The sequence below is a fragment of the Ailuropoda melanoleuca genome, chromosome 7, assembly GCF_002007445.2.
Source record: "Ailuropoda melanoleuca isolate Jingjing chromosome 7, ASM200744v2, whole genome shotgun sequence".
In the NCBI taxonomy this organism is placed as follows: Eukaryota; Metazoa; Chordata; class Mammalia; order Carnivora; family Ursidae; genus Ailuropoda; species Ailuropoda melanoleuca.
In genome coordinates, this window is record NC_048224.1 from 76,028,995 (window position 1) to 76,053,149 (window position 24,155).

At 41.3% G+C, this 24,155-nt stretch overlaps 1 protein-coding gene across 4 annotated transcripts in view; it reads right to left on the reverse strand.

Annotated features, from left to right (window-relative positions):
- DCLK1 (doublecortin like kinase 1) overlaps window positions 1-10,373 on the reverse strand; it is a 333,743-nt gene extending 323,370 nt beyond the window's left edge. For 2 of the 4 annotated variants that reach the window (XM_034665069.1, XM_034665068.1), the window contains exons 1-2: window positions 10,034-10,373; window positions 4,999-5,393 (exon numbers count right to left, since the gene is read on the reverse strand). In XM_034665069.1, coding sequence (XP_034520960.1) covers window positions 4,999-5,374 — 376 coding nt within the window. In that variant the 5' untranslated portion in view covers window positions 5,375-5,393; window positions 10,034-10,373. Of the gene's footprint in view, window positions 1-4,998; window positions 5,394-10,033 lie in introns of those variants that run through there. The other 2 variants (XM_034665067.1, XM_011230146.3) reach the window with 2 other exon arrangements.
- Between the last annotated feature and the right edge of the window lie 13,782 nt (window positions 10,374-24,155).

Genomic DNA, 24,155 nt, shown 5'->3' on the forward strand with positions numbered 1-24,155 from the left:
TTAATATCCCAAAGGGCTAATATCTCTAAAAGAAAAAAACCCTACAAGTCAGTAAAATAAAAGACCCCAACCTGGTAGAAAAATGGTCAAAAGCTATGAAGAAACAACACTTAGAAAAAGAAACACAAATGCATTTTTAATCATTATGAAAACTAAAACTATAAGTGGATACATGCTTTGCTTTTCATAATAGTTGGCAAGTAGGAAAGCATCAGATAAGACATTGTCTTGTTGAGGGTATAGGAAAACAGCCCGTCTTATATGTTACGAAGGGAGTATAAACCACTACCACATCTATGAAGATCTGCAACAGCTCTTTAGAGTCTAATGCTTGCACCTCTCTATCCAGCAATAGGACTTCTAGGAATTTGTCCTACAAAGATTCTCCTACATGGGTAGAAAACTTAAATCCAAGGATATTCACTGCAAGATTGTGTCTGATAACAAAGGATTGGTCACAACCTACCAATAAAAGCCCATCAGTAAAAGACTGATTAAATAAATTAGGGTACATTGATATAAAGAAATACTATGAAGTCAGTAAAAAGGACACAGTAGTTCCAGCTGTATGATACGGTGTATTGTTAGGCGCACAAAGCAAGGTGCAGAACCGTAAGCACACTGAGTTACCTTCTGGGCAAATGATATGTATACCCTTAACACGCGCAGGTGTCTCTGAGATGATACTCAAAAACACAAACAAAACAACAACACAAGAAAACTAGTAAACTATTTGCTGGAGGGGAATTTTAGAGAGAGTACACTTTAGAGCCATTCCAGAATTCATTTAAAACTTTTACTACAGCAGGGAGAGGCACAGAAGAAGCCAGTGAATTACAGAAAGAAATCAATGACACCACATCAAGGGGAAGAAAGATTGCCAGGAGAACTGGGTGACCGGAAAGAGTGGTTAGAGATCCCCTAACTGTGGGGTGAAGTGTGGGCTTGTTCCTGAGAGGTTAGCTCCGATGGGGACTTGGGAACAGCCCCAACACTCCAGCTCCGGAGTCAGTGTCCATGGTGAAGTGGGGCGTCAAGGCATGAGAGCTGAGAAAGAGGGGGACTCCTTTCTAATACATACAGAACTGATGTACAAATTAACTTATTTATATCCAAGGGACAATGCACCTGAGTAGCATTTATGTTCATGCTTACAGGAAATGCCTGGCCCTCTTATATCTACAATCACACAAGATGTTAAAAGAATGCCTATTTAAGACAGCAAATAGAGTAATGGTTGCCAGGGGCTGGGGGTGGGGACGAAAAGGTGGAGCACAGAGGATTTTTAGGGCAGTAAAACTATTCTGGATGATACTACAATGGTGCACACATGTCATCACACTGTTGTCAAAACCCACAGAACACACACCACCAAGAGTGAGCCCTAACGTAAACTCTGGACTTCCGGTGCTAAGGATGTGTCAGTGTAGATGCATCAGTTATAACAAATGCACCGCTCTGATGACAATGGGAGAGGCTGGTCATGTGTTGAGGGAAGGGATAGATGGGAAATCTCTGTACCTTCTGTTCAATTTTGCTGTGAACCTAAAACTACACTTAAAATTTTAAGCCTATGTAAACGTGGGGGGGATGGATGGTTCACCCCCAACACATACGTCACTGATGCTTGAGCATCTGGTAAAGACAAAAATCAATCTTTCTCCTAAGAGTTTAAAGGTTTTAAATGTTATTTCTTTATTTACCTTCACATTTACACACCTACAGTGGAACATAAATAGTGTAAAATTGGGGAAAAAGAGGCAATATTGGGAAAATGAGGCCAAGTCTCAAGGTGAACCACTTGCAGAAATAGGACTGCAATTCCACTTTCCTTATTAATTATCTTGACTTTTTTAATGTATTAAGGCCATTTTGAAAGCAAACAATTAAAACTGCTATCCGCTGTCTGCTCTTACATATGCGTGTGCATGTGTGTGTGGGTATACATGCATGCATACATACATTCAATCGTACACACACACAGACACACACACTCACTCATACATTTATGCTTGAGGCAAAGAGCCAGCTCTGTCAATGCACTTAAACCAAATTTAGGTATAATAATCTGTGGATAATAATAACAAAACGGTGCAAGTGACCATGAGACTGTTATAAATAAAGAAACTCACATATGTCATTGCAATTCAGAATTCTGAGTCTGAGGTAAGTGAGAAAGAACAAACTTAAAAAAAAAAATTACAAATCAAATACACTTGTCACTGCATCCACTAAAAGGATTTAATTTAAAACTCAAACATCAGCATATTGCAAGGGGAAATGAGAAGCTAATAACATGCATTGACGTTTACATAAAATTAGTATGTAAAGTGGGAGATAGGAACCTAATGATGAATAGGAGGCAACCGTTTGCATTTTAACAGACTAAGCAAAAATGTAATTGACAAGGAGGCCAATCTAAATGGATTTCCAGCTACTTCAACACTAAGTGCAGCTGCATGCTGTCAGAATTATAGACGAGAAAAAAATCTGTCTAAACTGGATTTCTTTAAAAAAACACAGGCAATATGTGAACTTACACACTGTACTGAAGTTATCATTCATTCAATCAGAAAAAAGTATTTTTTCCCAAAAAAGTCATTTTTTTTTTAACATCGGAAGAGTCAATATGCAGTTGCTTCATATTGTTTGGAGAGAAAAGGATTTGGAAGTAAATGGAGCCGTAGCTGTCATTCCTGGAATTAAGTCAAGGTTAAAAACATTTATTTGCAAGAATAATTAATACACTAAAATTTCCTTTAAAAGCCACTAAGAATACCCCACTTGGTATCTTACGAGTGGCAGTTATGAGCTCAAGCTCTGGCACCAGCCTTCCTGGGTTCAAATCCTAACTCTACCATTTCTTGCTGTGTGACTTTGAGCAGGTCATTGAACCACACTGTGCCTCGCTTTTCTCGTCGTAGTGTAAGGATGGTCACAGTAGGGAGCTCCTAGGATCGCTGTGTGAATGAAATGTATTCATATATGCAAGACACATGCTCATAACTGTGAGCTGTCCTTATGACCCTCAGGACACCAGTCTCTTAGAGCCGGCATTATTCGGTGTTAAAAAAACCAATAAAGAAGACGGTGACAAGCATGCCATGGTGTTGCTGATCCTTGTACGTAAAGAACCGTTGTTTCCCACACCTCACACCCTCTCCTGGGTGGACAGGAACCGTGGGAATATCTCTGGCCACTTCTCAGTGAAGGTACGTTCTGGGTGGGCAACTGATTGAAGTACACTGCCCCGCCCCATTGATGCTGTGCGAGTGACTCTAGAAAGAGAGAGAAGCCAAGCCCGGCAGGCTCACAATGTGCTTGGAGATCTTGGCATATTTTGTCTCTACCATCAGTCCTCAAAGGGATGGTCTGGTGACTGATCATGCACCTGGCTTTGCTTTTCATCTTTATCCAGGTCCCTTAGCATAGCCCACCAAATGTTTTATTTATCCCTGTATTTTCCAAGGTCAGGAAAAGGGCAGAGCACAAAAAATCAAAGCCGATGCAGAGAGATTTCATATTCATTCTTCCCCTTTAATTTACTGAAAGTGCCAACATCTGAATAGAAGGAAAAAGGCCAAGTCTACAGGCATCTTGGCAGGGTGACGAGTCATTGAACAGAGATGTGAATTCCCACATAATAAACACACCAGAGCCAGGCTCTCCACACCCTCTCAAGTCCCGTCATACTGCGACCGGACTGGCATCCCCGCCAAGGGATAAAGAGAAGGAAAATGGGAGAAAGACACAAGACTCCCTCAGCCTTGAATCACGTACAAACTCTGGTTCCACAGGAGGGCAAGAGGGCTGCCTTGTGTGTGGTCAGGGCCGAGGAACCCCAAACTCCGTGGGACCCTGAAAAGGATGCTTCCTGCTACCTGCACGCGAGAGAAAGGACATGACGTGCATGGCCTTCCCCCAGGATCCAGGAAGACAACCGGCCCGGGCAAATATACCCAGAGTAAACAGGAACTCAGGGTGAAGTCAAGCACTTCCCAAACTCGAAACTTCCTTTCCCATGCTCCTCTGTGCTGAGTGCTACTTCATTACGACCCGAACACCTCAGACGCAGGAACTCCTGCTCTCCAAAGACGATCAGCCAACCTCATTTGCACCTTGGCATGAATTTAACCCGTTATCTCTCTCCATGTCATTTTACTTTGCTTATGATTTCTAAGGTGATTCGCGGCTTTCTGTGCTGCTCAAACGGGGTTGGTACTGAAATGAGTCTACCTACTCTCCTGGCCCAAGACTCCAGGTCTCACCCGAGGACTCACACAGGCCTCCTTCCACAAGAAATGTCTAAAACAGATAATGACTGTTAACGTAAATTCGACTCTGAAAAACAATGCACTGAACGGAATAGATTAATGCCTTTTTATCTTCGAATACCACAGAAAGACAATAATCCTTTAAACTTAAAAGGAAGCACCATATTGGAAAGAAATGCCAGAAAACCTAATTTCTAGTCCAGTATCAACATGACCTCACCATGTAACCACAAACACGTCACTCGAAGTTTCTGGGCCTCAGTCTCTGGTGATAGAATTAATGGGTTTGATACCTATATAAGGTTCCTTTCCACTCAAAAATTTCACAATCCATTAGTTATTTTCAGTTCAAGTAATTTCAGACATCATGACAGCAAAAGTTCATTTGCATCTAGAAATGAATATGAACACTGTGATTAAGGATACAAAAAGGGACTTTAAAAATGTAACAAGAGAATGACAAAAGGAACAGAGAATGCTGGAGAATTAAGACACTTTTTCCTTCAGTCCGTTATTACAAAATGCCTGACCTAATACCATTAGTGGGTTTTTTTTTCTTTTTACACTGCAGTACAGCAGAATGCACTCCTAAATGTGTAAACAACAAGGATCACAGCCTTGGCTTGACTGCTACCTCTTACTAGAGAGCAATCAAGTGCAGGTGCCTAGAACAACGTGGACACGTGAGAACACATCGTCTAGGGTCACTTGGGAGTGAGCTCACCTTCCACCAGTTGGTCCAGGCTGGAAATCTTCTTGAGCCCATCAATGGTGTAGATTGTTCTCACTCCCTGGGGCAAATTCACGTTATCCGACAGAGTTCGGGTCAAATCAGCCAGCAGGGCCTCAAAAGATCGGAAGCGGTCTGGGGAGATGGCATACACAATCCCTTTGAAGTATCTATCTCCGTTTCGATAGAAACGAACTTTCTTGGCCTTCTTCTCAGAGCTGAGGGTCTGCAGCGTGCGGGTTCGGTAGAAGCTGCAGTGGGCGCTGTGCGTGGGGCTGGGCAGCCCGTTCACCCGCGACCCTCTGCTGTACCTCTGGGCCTTATCCCGCTCGTCGAAGTGTTCCAGCTCCATGTCTCTGCCGAAGGACATGATGGGGTTAAAGTGGAACCTAGGAGGCACAGAAGAAGAAAAAAAAAACAGAGACACACACTGATGTTATTTTAAGATCATGGTTTGAAAGGCTTAGCTCAAGAGCAGCTGGTGGAAATAGTGCTGTAATTGATGATATATTTAATATGAGATATCAAGTTGGAAGAGAAGGAAGACCAGGAAGAAGTAGAAGAGGCCGCCCCTGTGGAAAGAGCTTATCAATCCACCCCAGTGTAGTGAGAATCTGCTCCTATGTGGTGACCACCTACCCCTTTCAGGCTTTGGACAGCTCTTATTGCCAGGTCACAACAAACCTCTCAAAGTAGTGTTATCCCTATTTACAGATGCAGAAAACAAGGCATGGAACAATGTCTCCTAAATTTCTCCAAGTCATACAATTGAGAAATGCTCGAACCAAGACTCCCACCAAGGTTTGCTTGACTCCATAGCCCAGACCTCCCTACAGGAAGCTCACTCTGGGGGCAGACGGAAGGTAAGCTATCTTATTACCATCAGGCTGATGAGACCAAGTGGTGGTGGGCCGGGAACCAAAAGGAGGGGATCAGCATTTAACAGATTATAAACAGTTCACGAAGTTTTGTGCTCCCCCGGCCAGATGGAGAGCAAACTGAATCAATCCCCAGGTTCTACCAACTTAAGATTTTCCAACATATTCACATATTCGATAGCAGCTTTTTTTAAAGTGATTACACCATAACTCATCTGCTTACATTTCGTGCTTCGGATAAGTTGGGTTAAAAAAAGCAGAAAAAGGTTGCGGAGGAAGAGGAAAAAGAACAGAAGGGATAAAAGTTACTTTTGGGAGGGCTCTGCCTTTCCTTCCACTCTATTTTCATGGTTGAGGGAATTGAGGCTAAGAGATGTTGATCAAGTACATTTCCCAAGGATGATACAGGATCAAGCTGGGATCAACATCTTTAAAGCCTTGCTTCCTCAACTACACATAGGAATGCTAATCATACCTACCTCACAACTAATATTAGGTATGAATACATGAAGCACTTGGGAGAGTGTCTAGCATGTGATAAGTATTAATGTTTTTTATTAATGAAATCTGCTTTTCTGTGCTTAACTCAGTCACAGAAAGAACTAGTAGGAATAGAATCTCCCCCTTCTGGTGAGGAAAGCTCCTTGGGAGTCTGCCTGATTTTCATCTCATGACCTTCTGAAAGATATGCTTGCACTCCCATGGTCCCCATTTTACTTTCTATGGAGCCCTGTCATCAGCAAGCTGCCTGTGGGATCAATTCATCCTTGCTGAGGGGTTAGGTGATTAAGGCTTGTGATGTTGACCCTTGCAGGGGATCCGGATTTTAACAGGTCAATCTAGAAAGCATTCAAAGGAAAGAAGTTTTGATGACAAACTTCCAGGCATGTTGGAATACAATATAAGGGAAATGGAAAATCTGGGGCAAGAATCTTATAAGTGCTCCCCAAATCCCACCATAGATGATGCTGCCTAACCAGAAGTACTGCCAGCCTCCCTTTCCTTGACCCTCGGGAGACTAACCTCTGATCCCTTTAGAGTGGCTCAAAATTCATGTTTAAAAACACTGCTAGAGACTGTGTAATCCTGAAATGAAGTGGAAAAAGCTAGTGTTTAGTGTGTTTATTGGATGTCTATGATGTGCTTGACACTATTATTCAGCAATGAATTGTATAAAATGCTAAAACTTCCTTTCTAAACCTTACAACAATCCAATGACATTGGTAATATTATTAGGACTGAAGGTGAGTACGGGATACAGCCAGGGTCCCAGAGTCATAATTGAGGGAGGTGGGATTTGAACCTAGCTTTACCCTGATGGACTCTGAAGCTGGCGCTCCCTCCTTTCTGCCCCATGCACTGACTTAGAGGCCAGACCCCCTGAGACCCTCTCTAGACCCCTTCACCCATAAAAATAGAGGTTTTTAAAGCCCACATTCTTAACGAGGCCTGTGATGTTGGGGAGGCCACGTAACTGAGGAAGGCTTCCTCCGCAGACAGAGGGGGTGGTGGCCACCAGGCCGCTAGTCTTCACCATTCAATTGCTGGGGGCGGGGGGTAGAGTGCGACTCAAACCTGGACTATTAGTTCAGTGTATTTTTTTCCTCCAAACATGAAAACTACCTCATGTCTCTTAATAACTCATAATAGCCTAAATTTGTATTTTCCAGAAAAAGAGATACCATACATAGATATGAACCAGTTTCATTGATTGTGAAGTTGGATAACTTCAAAACAGTGATCCAGTTCTTCAGGCAGCTATTAACTGAGTAACAGAACCAATATTTTCCCCATGGTATCATTGCTCCCACTTCTTTTTATCTCCTCTTAAAATGAGCTCTTTTGTCTTTCAAAAGGGGTGTTTGGTCCCTCAGGGGAGGAGTAGTCATACCACCTCACTAAGCTCTTCAAACCTGGCTATTATAAAGGCCAGGTTGGCTTTAGAAGCTTCTGTTTTATTTTTAAAGGCAGTAATCAATCTTCCAACCCTAGGGGTTTCCTCCCAAATCTACATGAACCAAGACACAACAAGCAGGACCATAGCAAAGGACGGCACAATTGTGTCACCAGAGAGTGCCAATGTGGTCTGAAGGGGCTTATATGGATTCACAATTTGCAAAAGCCAAATAATTTAGCAACTGTTGGAATTCCCTAGAGGAATCAGGCTTTTGAACCAAGAGTTCTACACCAAATGAAAAAAAAAAAAAAGTCAATTTTAAAATAGACAAAAGTTGATTTTGTTTTATTTGTGTATGTCCTCACACTTTATCATATGTTCAACCAGGACAAGCACATCTCTGCCCTCCCTTCACTGAGCCTGCCCAAAAGTAAGAAATGATGTTGGTGACCAAGAAAAAATACACTCAAAGTGGAATCATTTTCAAGGCTACAGCTACCACTAAACGAATGTCAAAAACCACACTACACACCCTAATGTTCCCATAATCATGTGCGACATCAGAATAGGTGCTCCTTCTCTTGCCTTGGTTGGCTCAGCTCTTCAGTTGGCTTAGTCATATATTTGAACCATGAGCTCCTGGAGAAGATTCACTGGGCTTCCACAGGTTCTTGCTTTCTGCACAAGAAACCACTAAAGCACAGAGACACATGTTCACGGACCATCAGTGGCTAGGAGCCTGGGTATACACGTGTGATGGTACCAAGAAGGTAACCACACGGCCGGAGCCACAGAGATCACAGACTCTTGGGAGGGGAAGAAGGAGGCCTGGCTCTTATCAGAGAATTTCCTATAAACACTGCCATGCCAAGAAATCAGCAACCTCAATTGTCTTCTGTGGGATTTCTCACCATTTTGAGGAACCTCTGTGTTCATCCTTCTCTAGATAAGGATATGAGTTCCTGTTTCAGACATTTCCACACACACACACACACACACACACACACACCAAGAAATAATTTGGCATAAAAATTACCACATCGAAACAGATGCTGGACTTGGAAGTCCCATGGGATATTTTGCCAGTGGGATTAGGTTGCAGGTGGATGGGCAGGCGTGGAATAAGAGGCGCGCACACACACACACACACACACACACACACACATACACACACCTTCCAAGGGCATGTACCACCTTGGACACGGATATCACAGGATGTGTGCCAATCTTTTATAATGTGCCTACGTATAACCCCTCTTAAAATCCCTTCTGACCGCCTTCATGTGACATTTCATACTTAAAAGACTGTCCTACTTTCCTTTCCAGTGGAAAGGCGATATATTTAGGAACATTCATAAAGCGTATTCACGGAACACCCTGCAGTGTGGCCGCTAAACGCGTGTGCACCATAATCTGGAAACACACTCACAGGTGCGGAGAGAGGGAGCCGGTTTGAATGAAACCTTTCATTTGCTCCATCTCTTACAAGCATTGCCTTTCCAAATCCAGCAGTGATTCCGCGCAAACCAGGTTTTCAAAAGCAGCCTCTTTTGTGGGGCAATGCAGGGCTGTGCATGTGCTCCCACTAGGAGGGAAATGCCATTTCCTCTCCGCATGCTTTTAGCACTGCAGGTACTAATTTGTACATGAGGCAGCCTCGCTGTCCCTGAAGGAACTTGAGACCCTGCAAATGTACTTGCAACACCCACACCGCAGCCACCCACCACGCACAGATCGCCCCATCTTCAAGCACACCACCCTCCCGGGCACACGGGAAAGCACACACACAATAAGAGGCCTGGCCCGGCCACTCCTTCTAGGCGCAGACTTGGTCCTCGCTCCGCAGCCAGTTCTGACAATGACAAACACCTCGCCCAGCTCCTCCGCCCTGGCTCTCCATCTCCACTAACAACGTGGCGAAAAGCCTGGCGGGGAGGGTGGGGGGCGCGCGCCCTACTCCCCGTTTTAAGCCCGGTGGCACCAGACAAAAGAGGCAGGTGCCAGCAGCCTCGGAGCCGCCCGTACACACCGCCCCCGGCCGAGGCCAGTCTGGCCGCGGCAGGGCAGCGCCTTTCGAGGAACGGCGGGAGGGGAGGCGGCGGCGGGCCTATGGGGGCGCCCGCTCTGCCCTCCACGCCCCGGGCTTCTTCGGCGCCCCGCGGCTGCGGGAGGAGCGGACGCTACGAGCCCCCGGCGGGGGCCCCCGGCCGGCCCTGCCCGCAGCTCCCTTCCCCAGCCAAGGCAAACCACGCACCGGTCCGCGGAGAGACGCCGCCGGGGGTCTTTGTGGCCGCGCTCGGGGCCGCCTCCTGGTGCTGTCCTCACCGGGCTGGGCGCGGCCGGGGCTGCGGGGCTGCGGGGCGGCGGCGGGGCCGGGGCTGGGCGGCAGCAGCTGCGGGAGCGCGGGCGTCTCGGTTGCAGCCGCTAGTGCAGGGATGTGCCTCTGCCGGTTCTCATTGAAATGCAGCGCTTCGCACAGCCTCACTCCAGCCTCTCTCCAGAGGAGGGCGGCGGCGGCGGGCGCGCTCCCTTTTCTTGTGGCTCACTCTCTCACACGCCCTCCCCGCTCCCTCCTTCTCCGCCTCCGCGTGCGCGCTCCGGCGCCCCCGCCCTTCCTGGCAGGGCGCACCCACCACGGCTGCGCCCGGGGTCCTCCTCCTCCCCGCGCCCTCTCCGACCGCAGCGACCTCCGTGCAGCTGGCCTGCACAAACCCCCAAGCCTCCCCATTCCTCAGGACTGGGTGTCTGGAGATAGGGCAAGATCGGGTGGGGGCCTGGGGACAGGGGAAGAGAACGCGGACGCGGCCAGGTTTGAGCCAGGAAAAGTGCGAGATGGGGGAGGGGGGTGAGAGGTGGCGCAACGGCGAGTCCCCCTCCTTCAGGGGAGACGAGGGAAACAATTACTTCCTCCTCCCGTTGCACAACACCCCCCCCACACACACACACACACTTTATGTGACTTCATGATTTAACACTTTTCCCAGGATTATGGAAGTCAGCGTAATGCACTCTCATCACTCTTGTCCAAGATGCATCCATGTAGTTCCTCCAGGGAGGACCAACCCCGGACCCTCCCAATCTACACACTCCAGTGTCACCCTCAGTCCCCTTATTGGGAAGGACCAGCTCTGTTCATAGACCCCACCAGTCATCTCCATTTGACCCCAGGACTTGAGTCACCCTTAAAATAGTGTCCTCTGCTTAAAGCCGAATATGTTACAACAGGCGCTTGATAACTTAAAGGCCAGGTTTCACTACTGGGGAACTCGTGGTTGCCAAGGCTGGCGGTCAGCGCTGGAAAGCCCCGTGAGCTCATCACAAGCCTTCCCTCCTGGGGCAGGAATGTTCTCAGAACCCAGGCTGTTACCACCAGTCTTTGCACAAAAGCCCAGGGACTGAGAGCAGGTCACTGACTTCCATTAAAACTTAGCCTGGTTTACTGGGCAGCCTAAATTTTGGTCCAGTTAATCTCCTTCAGTCACGTGGCTTGGGACATGTATTTGTCCCACATATGCATACTAATACAAAGACACATACGTATTTTTCCTCTCTTCCCGACCTTGAACCTTTTAGTGGAAAATCAAAATTTTATTTTTCTCTTGCCCACTGACCCCAGTTACATATTTGACTACTCATTATTAATAAGAGCTAATCTGAAATACTTTTGAAGATTATGTAAATACTATATAATCACCACTTGTTATAAAATGCCACTCAAATGGGATGCATGTTGCATATTCAACAAGTTGCTGCAATATTTATTTTTGAACTCTTTAATAACCCAGGGATGAGAGTATGTGTACACATCAAATTGACTAAATGCAAAGTACTGAGCCCACTCCTTCAAATTCTAATACAAAATGGTGGCCAAGGGGTAAGCCCAGAGAAAAGTAAGGAGCCAAGTGTATTTTCTTGAGAACAGAAATCAGAACTTCTCTCTTTCAAGCGACAAATGCCAAGTAATTTCTGCCAGATGCTAAACCAAGAAATAAATTCCATCTCCTGACCCCTATGGATATTCTATCAGGGTCATTTCTTAAGCACTTTAAGTAATTCAACCATATCTTACCTCCTTCCTAGCTGACATACGTAGGACATGGTATGGTATGGTAAACACATAATGTGTTTAAAAAAACAAACAAAAAAACCACATTTGAGTTTGACTCTCTCAGATTGCTCTCACTAGATCATCACTAGATCATCTAGTGGGACATCATTAACTCTTTCAGGGAACCAGGGGCACTGAGAATAGATGGGCACACTAAGTAGTCCCCATTGGCTCCGCACTGTGGTCACATCATTTCGTCAGATCAGCAGGCTGGTGCTCAGTGGCACCCAGTGACCAGGTGGAAGTAATTATGAAAGTCAGTCCGTAAGCTAATGCTGTTTAAGCCCTGTGCCCCATTGCTGCTCCAGGTTGCCACAGCTCTGCACCCGTAAGACTGATAGTGGTGTGGCCCCAGCTCTGTCAGTGACTCCTATTAGCTGAGTGCTTGCTTTTTGCTGTGCTGGGGCATCTATATATTTTCTTTATTTCACACTTGTAACAACCATTCAAGGTAGGCATCATTATCCTTACCTTTACAGATGAAGGAATTTAGGCATGGGCAAGTTACGTCATTTGCAAATAGTCAGGCAGCTAATAATAAATGTCAAGCCCAATTCCATTTTTAAAATCCCTATGTTTTAAAATTCATGTCAGTTTTCCAATTGCTATGGCCACATGCTTGGAAAGCAATACCAAATTCTAGCCTGAAGTGTACTCTCTTTTGGAAAATGCAGTCTTTTAATCAATGAATTTAATATTTCATAACAGAGAGAGAGAACAACTCTTTCCTGTTGTGAATACTGTTTCCTTTAGTGATAGGTATCATCAAATGTATCTTTTCTGAGCTAAACTTTTCACGAGAATATTTGCAGGTCAGCCTCTGACACAGGTTGGTGGACAATCTTAGTTACCCGTGTTTGCTTTCCTCCCCCCCTCCGAAAGTAAGTTTCCAGGTACAAACCAAGGAAGAGAAAGAGAACTAAAGAAAAATAATTTTTAGTTGACCATGTAGCTCTTTTCAGGTACCTTTTATTGGCTTCTTCATAGAAAATAACCTCCATCACGTAGATTCAAAGAGAATAATAGAAAATGGAATATAAGCAGGAAGAGATGCACTTTCTGTTTTTCTCTATAGAAGGGGAATTTACTCTGTCTCATTCATAATCTCTCTGCAGTCCTCCGCTGGGGCCAAAGGCTTGCAGTGCTCTTGGGTTGGGGTACCCAAGCATATTTATCAACCACCACAATTGTGAGAAACAGCTTTCTAGAATAGGGTCATGATATAATTTTCCTTGTATTTCGTCCCGTGTATGATAAAGGCGCTTTATGGCATTTCCCACATCTTTTCTTAATTCCCCCTAATTACAGAGCACTTACTTCTTTTCTTCTGCCTTCTACTGGAAAGCACTTACTCCTACTGATGAGGGACCTTGACAGCAACCTGTCCAGTTTTTACCCCATGCATGGATTCCCTCCATAACAGGTGGTCTTTCAGCCTCTTCTCTGTTGCTTCTAATGGTGGTCCATGTGACAAAAATAAGGACAAATAAGATTATCCTCTAAGAACTATGGACTCTGAGAAACTCTAAGAACTATGGACTCTGAGAAACAAACTGAGGGCTTCAGAGGGGAGGGGGGTGGGGGAATGGGATAGGCTGGTGATGGGTAGTAAGGAGGGCACGTATTGCATGGTGCACTGGGTGTTATATGCAACTAATGAATTATCGAACTTTACATCAAAAACCAGAGATGTACTGTATGGTGAATAACATAATATAATAAAAATATTATTATAAAAAAAAGATTATCCTCTAAGAGTTAGGCTAGATCAGGGAATTCTAGACACAATGGACAAGATCTCTATAAATAATTATTTAACTGGCCATGGATCTCTAGGTTGGCACTCCAAATATGCCGAGGGGCCAAACTACACCAGGTTCTGGACAACCACGAAGGAGGAAAGGACTCTCCCACCTAGAGATGCCCTCCCTAAGCCAACAGAGAGCTTCCCAAAGCTCAGTTTGCGCTTTCCTGTGTAATTCCTAAAGTGTCATTTCCTTTAGCAGAGGGGAGCTCGGCACCGCCCACTTCCCTGCTGGGCAGCTCCTCACATTAAATTGAGAGACACTTCCCTGGAATTTCCCTGGTGGCCCCAGGTCTTCTCTTTCCATTTATAAGAGAACAAATCCAGTGGTCCCGCCTTTTACTTGACAGCCCTATTATATTCTACCAAATTATACTCTCCCTCAAGGTCCGCTTCTCAGGACTGGACATGGCCCCGCAAGGGTGGTCCAACTGGGGAAGTTCCATGACTTCCATCCTTCTCCACACACTGCTTCTGTTAAAGGAGCCTAACATCAAGTCAGCATCTCAGACAGGTCACACTACTGACTCATGCAGTCCCTTAAAATCTCCATGCAGTTCACATATTCTGCTCTTAAGTTCTCTTATCCTGTATCTGTTTAATTCGATGCGGAGCACCTAAGTCCAATGTTTGTATTTTTCCTTATTAAATTGTCTGTTGTTATTTGATCCACCTTTTTAACCTGTTGAGTGAGATCCTTTGGACACATTATGTCACTTACTCCGGCTTTTTTTGTCAGTCTCATTAATGTTACACCAACATCCTCATCTCAGTTGTTGATAAAATCTTTCAACAGGAACACGGGCACAGCAGGCTCTGTCAGTTCAAGATGCCCAAGATCTTCCTCCAGGTTGACCACTGATGGCAAATGACTCTCTCAATGTACTTGGTAGTTACAGAGGTTAAACATGTTCTCTACAGCAAATAAATGTCTAGGGATCCAGTGATAGCTAAAATTTGTGTTCTTACATCTAGGATTATGTGCTTGACTTCCATACCATTTTTTCATTCATTCATCCAAAAAATAATTTTCCAGTGTCTCCAATGTGCCAGCCACTGTGCTAGGTGGCAGGAATGCAGTCATGAGGTAGAATTACAAGTATTCGCTGCCCATGACATTGACAGCCTGTAGGGAGACAGATGTGAAACACATACTTACACAAATAATTATTTAATTTCAAAATGGCTAAGTGCTGGGAAAGAAAAGAACAAAGAGCTTCAGTGAAAGCTTCCCTGAGGAAGTAACATTTAAGCAGAGACCTGAAGCTAACCAAGCAACAGAGCGGAAGAGTATGATTCCAAGCAGAAAAAAATAGCCCTGTGAAGACTAAGTGGGAAGTAGCTTGTTCTAGGAGCAAGATGTGGGCGAAGTGGCTGCAGAAGGCTGGAGGGGGGTGGGCTGAGAAGGCAGGCAGGTGCCACCACTTCAAGGTCCAAGGTCCGTGAGCCATATTAAGGAATGTGGACCCTGTTCTAAGAGAAAAGGGAAACCACTGAAGGGCTGGAAGCAGAAAACGGGCCAGATCAGAGTTGCATGTTTAAAAGCTTCTCTTGCTTTCCTGGCTGCTACAGAGCATATTGGAGAAGCACAGGGGAATAAGAACAATTTCACTTTCAAGGTCTCACTTGGAGAGGGTGGGCAGGGAAGAACAGTGGGTGGGGTGAAACTTCCGGCTGTTATATATTTACTATGTTTCTCTTGTGATGTGAATCTGAGCTTATTAAGGTGTCTAAATACATGGAGTTTTTTAAGTCCACGGATTAACTACAGCACCTCCAAGTGAAAAACGTTTAAAAGGTAGAGGTTGGTTTTGATACAGTCATGTCAGAAAAAAAATTTTAAAGCGTATATTTGTACATCCTATCACTGCTCCAAGGCATGGAGGAGTCCTCCAAACAAAAGGAAAATTTTACTTAACGATCCTAAAATTAACCTCTAAATAGTCACCTTTGTTAAAACGTATTTGGATAGAATTTTATTTTGCCACATTCTTCCAGAAGTTTCTTAAGTAGATGATACACTTTTTATATGCATTAATGCACACTTATATTAAAATATACCACTTTGCTGATTCTCATTCGCTGAGATCTCTTACTGATTCTGTGGGACACACATACTAAAGAAATAGTCCTAGTTATGTAAGTACTCTGGAAATGTAGCAGAACTACAGAACCAGAAACACCTAGGACTTTTTAGACCTGGGCTCAGACAACAGTGATCGTCCTTATAGCAAATATGCATGTGGACTGAGTAACTTCATCCATGAAGTCAAAGAATCCTTGGCAACTTTTGAATGTATCTCAAGTTGTGTTTTATTTTGTTTGGTTTTGTTTTATATTTGTGGAAATGGATTCTGAAAGATATCTTCCAAACAAAGAGAAACTTGTTAAATTTCTGCTGTTGATAATCTTCTAGGTGAAAAAATTCTAAGTTGTGTGTGTGTGTGTGTTTGTATTCCTCTAACTTTTTCATGCATATGTACACATGCAAAAATATAGTCTTAAATAGGAAAAAAAAGTGGTATGTTAACATATATAACATATGTGACACTAAACACCACCCTACCCTTCTTGGTTCTAATAAAACATGAGGTCAAATGATTGAATACATTGTTGTTGTTGTTGTTTTAATCAGTAAGCATGATTCAAGTAACAAATACACAAAAGGGAAAGGAAGCAGAATTGGCTTTATCCTGAGCGCCCTGAGTTTCAGCATTCATAGTCTCTCAAGGCAGGAGGACTGGAAGCAAAGCCTAGAACACAATAGGAAACATTGAAAAGGAAACCCTATTCATAAAGCTGTGACCTAAAAGGGCTGCACTCTCAGCAAAAGAGTCCCTGTCTTAAAATTTGGTGTTAGGTAGAAAAGAAAAATACTCCCTAAGAATTTAGATACACAAGCTGGGACTCATGGAGGTTGGCTGCCTAAATTTCTACAGCCCTGGTCGCTTGAAACACCTTCAAGTACTCAACTCTGTTTAAATGGTTTCCAAGCACTTAGGAGAAGAAAACTGAATCCTCATTGAACAAACCCATCTATAGTCTAGGCTTCAAAAAATTACTAATAAACTTCCAAAATAGGTAGACTTATGGTTTTAAAAAAATCATAAAATACATCAGTAAAGAAGGCGTTGTAGGTGCTATGAGGTAGGAAAAAAAATAGCAGAAAATAAAATCAGAATCAAAATTATTTCAGTTAGTGGTATTATCAAACATGGAATATAAAAATATAAATACTACGTAATATGCTTAAAGAAATAAAAGGGAGGATACAAAGTGTAAACCAAGAGCAAGGGATGATGAAAAAGACTAAGTATCTTTGAAAAAATGTATCAAAAATAATTTGTAAAAATTAAAAATAAAATAACTGAAATTAAAATCTGAACAATGGCTTTATCAGCTGATTTGTGCAGCTGAGAAAAGATTTAGCAAACTAGAAATTCGATCCAAAGAATTAATCCATAATGTAACATGGAGAAATGAAGATATAGAAGATAGTAAATAATAGTTAAGAGTCATAAATACTAATTTAGTAAAAATTTAAAAAAAAATACATCTAGGTAGAGTTCCTGAAAGAGAGAGAGAGAGAGAGGGGGACTGAGACAGGGAATATTTGAAGAAGCTTCTTTCTTCACTATAATAGTTTACGTTTATAGTTTATAACTATAGTCTATAGTGAAACTGTAGAGCACAAAAACAGAGAAAATAGGACCAATTACATTGACCCTCCCTCTTCATGGATTCCCTATTTCCAAATTTATCTATGTACTAAAATTTATTTGTAACCTCAAAATCAATACTTGCAGCCCTTGCATGCTTATTCACAGACATGCTCAGAGTGGCAAAGTACTAGAGTTTCCCACCACATGTTCCCCACTGAGGCGCAGCTGGGAGGCCTCATCTTGTCTCAGCTCCGCATTGCAAACTTGTGTCTTTCTCACAGTCTATTGAGTGTCTCGTCTTCCCCATTTTTGTACTTTTTTTTTTTTTTTTTTTGGTGGTGATTTTGCTGTTGAAAATGAAGCTTGGTGCTGAAGTACTATCTTACTGTTCCTAAGTGAGAGAAGGTTGTGATGGGCTTGACAAATAGATGTTAGATAAGCTTCCTTCAGTCATGGGTTATCACGCTGTTGGCTGTGAGTTCAATATTAATGAATCAACGATATGTATGAAATGCATATAAAACAAGGTTATATCATTGATGAAAATGTTGTGACCGGAAGCTCACAGGAGCCTAACACTATACTCCCTCTAGGAACAGTAGTTCAGTATTTGCTAATTCAGTGTTTACAGCAACTTCATAGAACAAAACTATGGCAAATAATGATGGCCAACTTTGTCCAGAAGGGAATGAAATGGAAGCCAGAGAACAGAAAAATGACAACTGCAAGGCGCCAAGACAAGATAATTATCAACTATATTGCAAACCAAAGAAAATCAGTCTCAAGAATAAGAGTGGATAGGGATGCCTGGGTGGCTCAGTCAGTTAAGTGTCTGTCTTATGCTCAAGTCATGATCTTGGGGTCCTGGGATCTAGTCCCATGTCGGGCTCCCTGCTCAGTTGGGTGCCTGCTTCTCTCTCTCCCTCTGCCCCTCCCTGTCCCCACTCCTGCTCTCTCTCTCTCTCAAGTAAATAAATAAAACATATTTTTTTTAAAAAAGAAATAAGAATGGTATAAAAATATTCTTCAGAGAAACTAAAACTGAAAATGTCTACTGCCTATGAATCTCAGTTAAATTCTAAAAAAAAAATGCATTTCTAGAATAAAAGAATTCATTCATGTGGTAAAAGAAATGAACAGCAAAGAAAATGATAATACTAAGTGTGTAAAAATAGGAGTTGCAAAAAAATGGACCTAGAATTCAATGTTTGGGACAGGTGGTTAAAATTTTAAATGTTTCGAAGGAGAACTAAAATGCTGATTAAATTTATGTATTAACAGGTTAAACTTGAATGCTTACATATCTAAAAGAATCACAAATAATAGATTAGGATGTGTAATTTCCAAAATAATAATTATGTTATTAATTACTAACAGTCTTACTCTAAAATAATTCTATTTTTTCTAATTAATATAAAATAAGATATGGAAGGATAATGTTTTTAAAAAGCATAGAACAGTAGGAAAGTATAAAATAATATGCTGAATTAACCAGAATATGCCTGTAATGACAAAAATATAACTGTGCTGAAAACTCCAATTAGTAGGCCAAGTTGCTAGACTTGATTATTAAATCCAGGTATATATGTTGATAAGTGACACATCTAAACTATAATGACACAATAAAATTTTAAACATAAGGATAGAAAAATTATACCACACAAATACTAACAAAGTTGAGACAAGTATATTAAGGTAAAAGTTTCTGGTGATAAGGAGGTCTTACATAGTGATAAAAGATTTAATTGGCCAAGAACATACAACGGTCATGAGTAGGTATGCACAAAATAACATGACCTCAGTAATATAAGGAAAACATTGACAGCATTATAATAAGAAAATGGAAAAAATTTCAACAAGTTTTAAAGTATTGATATCATAAGTCAATATATTCTCTGCTACAAAGCAATTAAGAAGGAAATTAATTATTAAAGCGAAATAAATTTAAAAATCCATACATTTAAAAATTTTCAAACATACTTTTAATAATGTATTGCTTAAGGAAGAAATTATAATGGATTTTGAAAAATTCTTTAGAAAATCAATGAACTAAGCATCTAATTTCAGAAGTTATAAAGAAAACAACAGAATAAAACCAACCTAAGTGTTTCTTTTAAAAATCAATACAAGAACTTCTGGTAGGCAAGTTCTAAGATGACTCTCAAGATTTCTGTCCTTCTACACAAAACCAATCTAATCCCGTGGGTGGGCATTACTTAATTGGGTGAAGCCTTTAAAAGAGGATCTAGAGATCAGAGACAGAAGTCAAAGAGATTCAGAACTTCAGCAGGGATTCTCCCGCTGGTTTGGAACAGAGCACATAGCCATTCTGCGAACAGCCCATGGGAGCCACATGGCAAAGAACTGTGGTTGCTAGAAGCTGAGAATGGTCTCAGTCACCAGCCAGCAAGAAAATGGGGCACCACAGTCATGTAACCACAAATTCTGCTAAAACCAGTGAGCTTGGAAGAGAATTCCAGGCCTCAGATGAGAATCATAGCTCTAGCCAACACCTTGATTTCAGCCTGGGGGGCCCCTGAGCAGAGCACCCAGCTAACCCATGTCCAGACTTAGGGTAATAAATGGGTATTGCTCAAGTTGCTAAGTTTGTGGTCATTTGTCACAGAGCCATAGACAACTAATACAGAGCTGACTTAATGTTACAGAAAACAAAGATACAAAACAGAGAATCACCAAAGACAAAAGTTGGTTCCTTAAAAATACTAATAAAATAGATCAACCTTTGGTAATATCAAGTAACAATAAAATAAAGAAGGTGAAAATTCATAGTAATAGGAATAAAAAATGGACATAACTTCAGATTTTGTAGGTATTTAAAAGATAATGAGAGGATATTAATACAACTTTATAACAATATACTTTAAAGCTTAGATGAGATCAATTCTTAGAAAATATAATTTACCAAATCTACAAAAAATAGAAAATTAGTGTTTTCATTTCTGGGGATAAATACCCAGTATAGTAGAATTACTGGATCATACGGTATTTCTATTTTTTGAGAAACCTCTGTACTATTATCCACAGTGGTTGCACCAATTTACATTACCACCCACAGTGCACAAGGGTTCTTTTTTTCTCCACATCCTTGTCTACACTTGTTATTTCTTATCCTTTTGATTCTAGACATTCTGACAGGTGTGAGGTGGTACCTCACAGTGGTTTTGATCTGCATTTCCCTGATGATGAGTGATGTTGAGCATCTCTTCATGCATCTGTTCGCCATCTGTGTGTCTTCTTTGGAAACATTCAGGTCTTCTACCTATTTTTTTAATTGTAGTTTGTTTTTTGGGTGTTGAGTTGTGTAACTTCTTTATGTATTTTGGATATTAACCCCTTATCGGATATATGATTTGCAATGTCTTTGTGACAACATAGATGGACCTAGATGGTATTATGCTAAGTGAAATAAATCAGACTGAGAAAGACAAATACCATATACTTTCACTCATATGTAGAATCTAAAAACCAAATGACTAAACAAACAAACAAAAACCAAAATCAGATCTATAAATACAGAGAACAAACTGATGGTTGCCGGAGGGAAGGGTGGTGGGGAAATGAGCGAAAATGGGTGAAGGGAAGTAGGAGATACAGGCTTACAGTTATGGAAGGAATAAATCACGGGAATAAAAGACACAGCATAGGGAATCTAGCCAATGATACTGTAATAGTGCTGTGTAGTGACAGGTGGGAGTTAGACTTGTGGTGAGCACAGCATAATGTATAGAGATGTTGAGTCACTATGTTGTACACCTGCAACTAATGTATTATCATGTGTTAACTATACTCAAATAAATTTTTTTTTAAAAAAAAGAATATCTTCTGGGGTGCCTGGGTGGCTCAGTTGATCAAGCAGCTGCCTTTGGCTCAGGTGATGATCCCAGGGTCCTGGGATCGAGCCCCACGTCGGGCTCCCTTCTCAGGGGAGAGCCTGCTTCTCCCTCTCCCTCTGCCTGCCACTCTGCCTACTTGTGCTCTCTCTCTCTGTCAAATAAATAAATAAAATCTTTAAAAAGAGAGAGAGAGAGAGAGAGAATATCTTCTATTTCCACTTCATCTCCCAATTATGGAACATATCATATAAAAGTAAATGCCATGTTTCCCCTGCTTTTTTTCATACCAATACAATCATGCACGTATTATCAGGAAGGCATAATTCACTAAAAGAGTGAACTATATTGGCTCCAAATCTATCTACTTATATGTTAAATTCTATATTTACAACAAGTACCAGTACCCATCTTAGGAGTGCACCTTTTGAGTGTGAATTGTTGGTTTAAAAGAGTTTGAAATTAACAAAAACACTGAAATTTAGTGATAGAAGCAAGAGTTACTAAAAAAAATTAGATCTAACCTTCTAAATGTATGGTATCATAACTTCAGATCAACATATTATATTACTATATTATATTACTGCATAACAAAAAAAAGAAAATGGACATTTGCTGAGGGCGTACTGTATGGCTGCCACTTTGTATGTATTCCCTTGTTTAATCCTCACATCAACTGTCTGACATAGGCTTTCAGCTCCATTTTTACTTAGGAAAATTATGTTCACTGACAGGTAAAGTAACTTTCCAAAAGTTCTCATAATTATAAGGTGGGAGAATAAAGATTTGTGGGCAAATTTGTCTCTAAAATTCAGAGCTCCTTCTACATACCATTAAGCCTGGAAAGTGCCTAGAAGGCAAATGCATTTCAGGGAAGATGAATAAAAAGCAAGGAGGTGGGGAAAATAAAAAAAGAAATGTACTGAAGGGTAGAGTAACATAATGTAACTCACAGTTGGAATGGAACTAATATAAGTAAACACATCAAGAGAATTTGTCCTACAATGATTATTATATTTGCAAAAAAATACCAAAATCCAGAAATCTGGTTCTTCTTTATTTTCTTTTTTCCTAATGTTTGCTATTATTCAAATTATATGATTTATCACACTGGTCAAAAGTGGATCTAAGAATTCCAAATGCTAAATTTGGAACTTATGTACAGCCTTTATACCATTCTACAATAAGCTACATAAACTGCAATACTCTGTCTGATTCTGGTGATTAGCAAAGTTGAGGTAGGTGGGAGACAGAAGAAATAGATAAAGAGGATTAAGAATACACTTACTGGGATGAGCACTGAGTAATAATGTATAGAACTGTTGAATCATTATATTGTACATCTTAAACTAATATAACACTGTATGTTAATTATACTTAAATAAAAATTAAAAAAATAAGCCATTGAAAAACTGTGAAACCTAAAAATATAATACCTCTAGAAGAAAACATAGGAGAAATTTCTGTGACCTTGGGACAGGCAAATCTTAGATACAATGCCAAAAGCACAATCCCTAAAAACAAAAAAAAGATAAAATATATTTTAACAAAATTAAAGATACTAAGAGAAATAGAACAAATTATTAAGATATTAAAATTAAAAGAATGAAAAGATAGTCATTGATTTGAGAAAATATTTGCATATCATATTTCTTGAAGTCCTTCAAGATGAAGGACTTGAATGCAGAACATGTTAACAACCCTAAAAATTCAATAAGAAGGTAAACAACCTCATTAAAAAGTGGGGAAAATATTTGAATGGACGGAAGGAGATATATTGATGGCAAATAAGGTCAACATCATTAGTCGTGAAGTAAATGTCAACCAAGCCAACATCCGTTAGAATGGCTAAAAGACGGGACTTATTAGCTGTTGACAAGAATGTAGAGAGATTGGGACTCATTTACTTCTGGGAGAAGGTAAAATGGCACAACCACCTCAGAAAACACCTGGGCCATTTCCTTAAAATGTGAACAAATACCCTATCATATGATCTAGCCATTCTATTCCTAATTATTCAGGAGAAATAAAAGTACATTTCCATAATAATACTTGGTCAGGAATGTTTGTAGCAGCTTTATTTGTAACAGTGCCAAACTGGAAACAAGCCAAAGTCCATCAGTAAGTGAATGATCAATAAATTGTAGTACATCCGTACGGTAGAATAGTACTTAGCAAAAAAAAAAAAAAAAAAAAAAAAAAAAAAAAAAAAAAAAAGGAATGGAGGGGCACCCGGGTGGCTCAATCGTTAAGTGTCTGCCTTCGGCTCAGGTCATGATCCCAAGGTCCTGGGATCGAGTCAAGTCAGGCTCCCTGCTCAGCGAGAAGTCTACTTCTCCCTCTGCCTGCTGCTCCCCTACTTGTGTTCTCTCTCTCTCTTTCAAATAATAAATAAAATCTTTTTTAAAAAGGGGGAATGGAATACTGACACATAAAATACAGGTAAATCTCAAAATAATTATGCTGTGTAAAAAAAAAAAATGCCAGATTTAAAAAAAAAAGAATTTCATACAAACTCTAAAAAATACAACTATTCCTTAGTCATATTAAGCAGATCAATGGTTGCGTTGAGATGGGGTGAGGGGCAGGAAGGAGGAATCATCAAGGGGCAGGAGAAAACGTGTGGGCAGTGGATATGCTGATTTTTCTGATTGTGGCGATGGTTACACAGGTATAGCCGCTTGTCAAAGTTTATCAGATTGTGCACTTTAAATATGTACAATTATACTTCAATAAATAAATTCGTGTTTATACTTATATAAAAGTTCAGCTAGACAATTTCTCCTCCTCCATGATCTATTGCTTCTCTTCCTATCACTCCACTGGGGATGAAAGCATCATGAGTCTCTACTTCTGGGAAGAGCCCATCAATTTTTGGAAATAGTTCATTGAGGTTTCTTTGTACCTTCAATTCTCTGATTCTTCCTTCCCTTCCCTTTCCTTCCCTTTTT